This window comes from Camelina sativa, chromosome 1 (genome assembly GCF_000633955.1).
Source record: "Camelina sativa cultivar DH55 chromosome 1, Cs, whole genome shotgun sequence".
Lineage (NCBI taxonomy): Eukaryota > Viridiplantae > Streptophyta > Magnoliopsida > Brassicales > Brassicaceae > Camelina > Camelina sativa.
The window spans coordinates 14,168,355-14,174,623 of record NC_025685.1 but is presented as its reverse complement, the minus strand read 5'-3'; the positions used below and the strand labels follow the sequence as shown (position 1 = coordinate 14,174,623).

Sequence of the window (6,269 nt, the reverse complement as noted above, 5' to 3'; positions counted from 1 at the left end):
TTTGAGTTTGATATACATGAATTATCCGAACCCGAATGGGTAATACTTAAACCCGACAATATAAAAAACCCGAACGGGTTTTATATGTTTAAACCTGAAAACCCGAAACCGATCGGGTTCGAGAACCCGAATGCCCAAGGCTAGTTGTTGGTAGATTTTGACTCCGAACATGTCGTTGATCTTTACAAGCACATGAAAATCACTCGAGAATTTTGAAGATAATGGAGTTCTTTCTCTTTGGGTTTAAAGTTTAAATCTTATTTCTCATCATTTTTACTGCAATTTTTTTCTTAAATTATTTTTAAATCGTATTAATTTTTAATTTTCAATCATGATGAATCGTGATGCTGTTATATTCGACTTATGTATTTCGCTTACGCATGTTTATCAGGATGGATGAGTTGAAGTTGGCCATAAACGAGTATGGTACGAGAGATGAGGTCTAGCATCCATCAAGACTTCATACCAGAAGTTGATACAAGATAACGTAAGTTTGTTTCCCTTAACTTTTATTTAACACAAAACTATCATTTTTTTTTGTTTCTACTCTATATATTTATATGTGACATATATTTGGTGTTTCCTTTCTAATTATATATTACTTCATGATTTCTTCTATCACAAAATATATACAATAAAATTTATATATTTTTCACCAGAACATGACACATCAGCTTTAAAATTCAAGCTGGTGTTGATACATCATTTAAAATCAATAGCCAATAGAATTATAACAAATAATACACATCAGCATTTTTAACCAGTAATAATCGTTTTCTATTCTATGTCACTTTCTTTCTTTTGAGAAAACCTAGCCACTCTTCCTTTGTTAGTTGTACACAGATATCGACAAAAGTTAGAAATCAAAAGCTTTCAACTTCTTCCAGCTCATCTCGAGTTGTATCGTGATATCTGACATGTCGGAGTTAACGAGATTTTGGCCAAAATGGATCCCCGATTTCAAGCGTTAAAAACTATGGATGGTTTTGGAAATATATAGTGAATCCAGTTGAAGGAATGAACGATGATTAGATATTCCTGGCTTAGGGCCTCTAAACTCGAACCTAAACCCACCTTGAAGAACTTGATCGAGCATGCAGGTTGAAGCTAATACAAAACATAAATATTAAGGAATCATATTTAGAGATTTCTGAAGAAGCTTCGTGGCATACTCTAACTTCAGAAATTTTGCCTATGGCTACGGCGAAGGCTTACCATACGATCCCTCCGAGAGTGATCTCCACGTTGTCTTCTCATACAGTAAGTGTAGTTTGTATTTCTGAAGTTTCAATATCTATAAATGGGTTTTTCTTATGCCTTTTTGTTTGTATAAATTGTAGATATTATGAAATTGTTGATCACTACAAGAAATATAGATATTGATAGTAGAAAAAAATAGCGCAACTTTGGTAAGTGTTATCTTTGATAAATTTTTAAAAATGAATCTCTATAATAGCGTTTTTAAAACGCTAATCCTAAAAATATGTAAGCGGGAACTAAAAATTATTATTTATGCCAAATAATTAGTAAAAATTGACCAAAACTTACTCTTTTCCCTCTATACACCTAGAAAGTTTAGAGTCTTTTAACAAAAAAAATATTAAGAGTCGAAAAAAGAACCTTCAAACCTAATAATCCCCTAAACCCAGGTCTTCCTCTTGTCTTCGCCGATGCCGATGGCCAGCCCAAACTGTGAAGCTCCTCTTCTACAGTTCTCCTCATCGTCTTGTCCAAGCTAATCTTTCTCAAGTTTTGTTCTGTTTTCTACACTCTTCATGACCATGGAAATTTGCAAAACCAAATCGAGACCTCTACGGCGATACCGTCTTTCAACATGTCGATATGGCTTCTTTAGATAATCTAAACAGTCAGGAGATCAATGAAGATCTGCACAATCAGCAACTCGCCGCCGGTTATGCAACTCCTGAAAACCCTAGATCTACACATATCTTCTTGTCTTCGTTTCCAAATCCTTCTTCTCCGTCATCTCCATATTAGTTAGGGTTTGTGTTGACCGGTAATTCCTCATATCTCTCTGCCTCTCAATCTCGTCTTTTCCTGTAATTTTAAGGGTTTCAACTCTGTTTTCTCATTGTTGTTGTAGGATATCTCTCTTATTTTGCATCGTGATTGCACTTGAGATTCGTAATTGGTTTTTGGTTAATTTTCCTCTTTGATTGCGAGTTTTGGATTTTGAAGGCCTGTGTAAGTTATTCAACATTTTGCCATTCTCTAGCTTACCAAAAGATGTATCTTTTGACTTTGAAGTAAAATGGATAGATACAAGAGAGTCAATAAACCGAAGCTTGAGTCTCCGATTAACGAGAATGAGATCCGTATCACCAGTCAAGGCCTTATCCTAATTTGTGTTGTGTAGTTGCAGGTTGAAGCTGATTACGTGATGAGCTTTAGGACATGCTCAGTTTATGTATCTTCTAATCTTTGACTTGTTAAGTCTCTTTGTTGGGAACATGTAGGAGTGAGGACCATAAGAAGACAGGTCTTGAGTAAGAATGGGTCTACTAAAACTGGAGGACTTCAAGACTTTGCTACAACTGTTTGCGTTAAACTAGCTTGCTACCTAAAGAAGCAGCAAGTATGCTTTTTCAAAAATACAGGTGAGATTTCTGATGGGATATATTATTTGTTACTCTCTTTCAAATTACAACTGACGTATACGTACTACCATCAAACTCAAACCTTGCTGGGAGAAGGTAAAATCTTAACATGAGAATGCTTGTTTGAGATGGAATCTTGAAATTTTTAAATCTGAAATGGTTGTTAGTCTTGTTTCTTTCTCCATGTGAAATTCCATACGAATGAACACTTGCAGGACATGCTCGGAAATGAGTTTTATGCTGGTGCTTACAAGGTATATTCACTTGGCTTTTAATGTTTTGGTACTATAAAGGGTTGAATCTTTATTTGTCAAGAACTGTTGTTTATTTCAGTTAAGGACGATTCAACATGAATTTAGCTATTTGATCACTAGAGTTCGATAAGTGAGTAGAGCAAGGAATAGCACCAAGCTTGAGTCTTTACCAAAGACTTCTAGATTTGCCAACAAAGTTAGCTCTTCGGTTTGAGAACTTATCTGCAGTTTTTGGTTTTCGTTCTCTTTTTGATTCCTATCAACTGAGTTGGTGTAAATTTGCAGCTTGATCTAGTAGATATCTCCCCAAATTTCGGGTCATACTTTCTTAATTTGCAGCAAGAAAAAGTCTTCAGCAGTGAAACACCATGTGGAGTTTCACAGGGAGAAAGAACCAGAATGGTTGTGTACTGTTGGAAAGCAAAGTGGTTGTGGGATTGTGCGGGAAGAAGAAGTAGAGATCAGCTGGTGACCTATTAAGCAAGAAGAGGAGCATTTAGATATAGATTAGAGTAGAGTAGCGTAGTTGATGTCTTTGTATAAGATTTGGTTTGGATTAATATTTGTAAGACTTGATATGTTTTTATGGACTTTCTATTTATATTTAAATTTATATTGTTTGACAAAGTTTAATATATATACATATATATATATATAAATATATAAAATATAAAATGCAAAATATATTATAGCAACAATATATAGCTACCGTTGACAAAACTATAGTACAAATATTTCGTAACTATTAATTATAATATAACAAATAAAAAACGCTACTAATAATTTTAATATTGTGATAACAAGACGCAATTATAAAGTGACAAATAATAGCATAGGAAAAAAACGCTATTGCGCTCCCTCTAAGATAGCACCGGCAAAGACAGCGTTTACAAAATCGCTATCTAAACGATATAATAGCGTTTTTTGTGTGCTAAAAATACGCATATTTCTTGTAGTGGTTGTCAATCTTATTCAAGACAAGAGGACTGATAAATCAGGGTTTTGTATTTTCTGCGTATGAAGATCAAAGAAGTACCACTCTTGTTGTTGGTTATTAAAGCTCTTCTTTTGATGACTCTTGCACATTTTATGTGGATTTTGGTGTTGTAATTTATTGTTTGAAGCTTTTTCGGTTAGTTTTTGTGATTGCTGTAATTTGAATAGAGCTGAAGTGTTGGCGCAGGTCATTAGGTTGGATAAACCATTGTGGCAAATATGTTAAGTGAGAAGAAGATGATGAAGAGTATGCAGACCTTTTGAAAGGGGAAAGTGTACTCGTGAGTTTCTTGCATCGTGTTTACATGCAATCGATCTTGAATAAACCCTTTTATGTCGTGAGGTTCACTAAGAAGCAAAACTTGGATAAATAAAGATGGACATCCTCCACGCAAATAAGTTGTACTTCTCCACAAACATTCATAATTGAAACCTAAAACCAAAAATATTAACAATGAACATTGTTAAAAACTATGTTAATAATGACTTTTTTTTTAATTACAAACACATATAAAATTATCCCGAAATAAGAAAAATAAAAATATAATATAAACAATCCCGCGGCGTAGCACGGGTACTATCCTAGTAATGGTATAATAGTTGTAAGCCTATTGCATACGTCGACGCCAATAACCTCACAACCAATCAAGAAAATTTTAAAGTAAATTACATAATTTTTTTCTTATGTATATTACCAAATTCTACTAACATTGATGCCTATTCTTATTGTTTTTGGTTTCAGGAAAACACTTGATCACAAGTCGGCTTATTGATTCATTCACAAAGAAATATATAGATTTTATAAATGTTATTTACTTAACTAGGACTCAGACCCACCGCGATGTCGCGGGGAAGTATTTTAGAAAAAGTGAATAAATTTAAAATTTAAAACTATACATTATGAAATCATTTGAAAGTAATAGAATAGTTTGAATACATAAACATTAAACATAAACTGTTACTAAAAACACAACCATCAAAATGAAAACTTATAAACAAAGAATATTATGTAGAATAGACGTAACTTTGCAAAAAATATTGTTTAAAGTATTATAAATAGATAAAATATTTTATGGAGAATTATGGTAAAGAGGTACAATTAAAAAAATTATAATGACAAAGTGATCTTAACTGAAAATATTAAATTAATGGTTGTAATGAGTAAATGTAATTTTTATTAATTAATTATAATTAAATATGTATTTAATAATGAGGGATATTATATCAAACAAAAATTGAAATTAAAATACACAACTTTCAAAAACATGATAAAATAAATTTTAAATTTTAAAATTTTTTTTAACAAAAGTTACAATAAATAGACCCAACTGTAAATTCTATAGTAAGTTTTATTAAATTCTAATAGTAAAGTTTGCCAACAGAAGAACACTGGTCCGCAACCACTGAAGCAATCTCTACGAGCAAATTGATGATGACGAGGAAGGTCATTGCAATGGAACACCGGCTTCTATTTTTCACTATCGGCTTGTTAGGCTTCACAATCTTCATGACTTTGAGAAAGATCTTCCCCACAAACACACTCTCATCCCTGAACATATTACATCAATATTACATGGATGTGGTTTTTAAACAATTTGAATGAATGATAAAGAAGAAGAAGAAGAAGAAGTAGTGGAACCTTGCATACATCCGGCCAGGTAGCGCAGCAATTTTGGTTACAGCATCGACCCATCTAACCGCCTCTTCCTTGCCAATTTTAAATCTAGCGAAGACTTCATCGGCTACTACATGGCAAGGCTCTGTGTCAAGGAACACCGGTATGATAACTTGTCCGGCGGTTCTTTCCCCCTTTATGATCGTCTCAAGCTTTTTCAAATTCCAATACCGTCGACGTTTTATTAAAGTAGCACTGAAGACAATCACTAAAACCTTGGATTCTTCTATTGCTTGAACGTCAACATGCTCACTTTGTCTGGGACTGTTGGAGATATCTTCAAAGACTTTTATCTGCCGACTGAGTAGAGCCGCTAATAATAATGAAGAAAAGCGAGTTCCACTAGAATCTCGGCAAAAGATGTAAACGTCATCCCGGAAAACCATGACGACTTCTGTTCTGGATATGTTTCAATCATCCATCCATATATATATAACCCCACTAACAACAACCGCGTTGGACTATTAATTTATTTGTGCATCTCTTTTCTTGGGAGGTTCTGAATGAAAAATACCGTATAAACTTCCCGTTAGTCAACTAAACTATTATTCAAACTAGCTAGGACTCACACCCCCCCTCTCCCGATGTCGCGCGGAAGTATTTTAGAAAAAAGTAAATAAATTTAAAACTTAAAACTATACATTATGAAATCATTCAAATGTAATAGAATAGTTTGAACACATAAACATTAAACATAAACTATTACTAAAAACACAACCATGTAAA

The 6,269-nt window shown here is 33.4% G+C and overlaps 1 protein-coding gene and 1 long non-coding RNA gene across 5 annotated transcripts; one reads left to right on the top strand and one right to left on the bottom strand.

Moving 5' to 3' along the window:
* LOC104790413 lies at positions 1,582 to 3,499 on the top strand. 4 transcript variants are annotated; one of them, XR_002032894.1, is made up of 4 exons: positions 1,582 to 2,017; positions 2,105 to 2,872; positions 2,952 to 3,068; positions 3,158 to 3,499. It is a non-coding gene; the product is annotated as an uncharacterized LOC104790413 (long non-coding RNA). The 4 variants fall into 4 exon arrangements; XR_002032893.1 differs by having other exon boundaries at positions 1,583 to 2,017; positions 2,105 to 2,618; positions 2,786 to 2,872; positions 2,952 to 3,481; XR_768685.2 differs by having other exon boundaries at positions 1,585 to 2,017; positions 2,105 to 2,618; positions 2,834 to 2,872; positions 2,952 to 3,481.
* LOC104790403 (TMV resistance protein N-like) lies at positions 5,198 to 5,955 on the bottom strand. The gene is made up of 2 exons (XM_010516156.2): positions 5,508 to 5,955; positions 5,198 to 5,417 (listed from the first exon to the last, which is right to left on the bottom strand). Exons 1-2 carry the CDS (start codon positions 5,927 to 5,929, stop codon positions 5,228 to 5,230), a joined length of 612 nt encoding a protein of 203 aa, XP_010514458.1. The 5' UTR covers positions 5,930 to 5,955; the 3' UTR covers positions 5,198 to 5,227.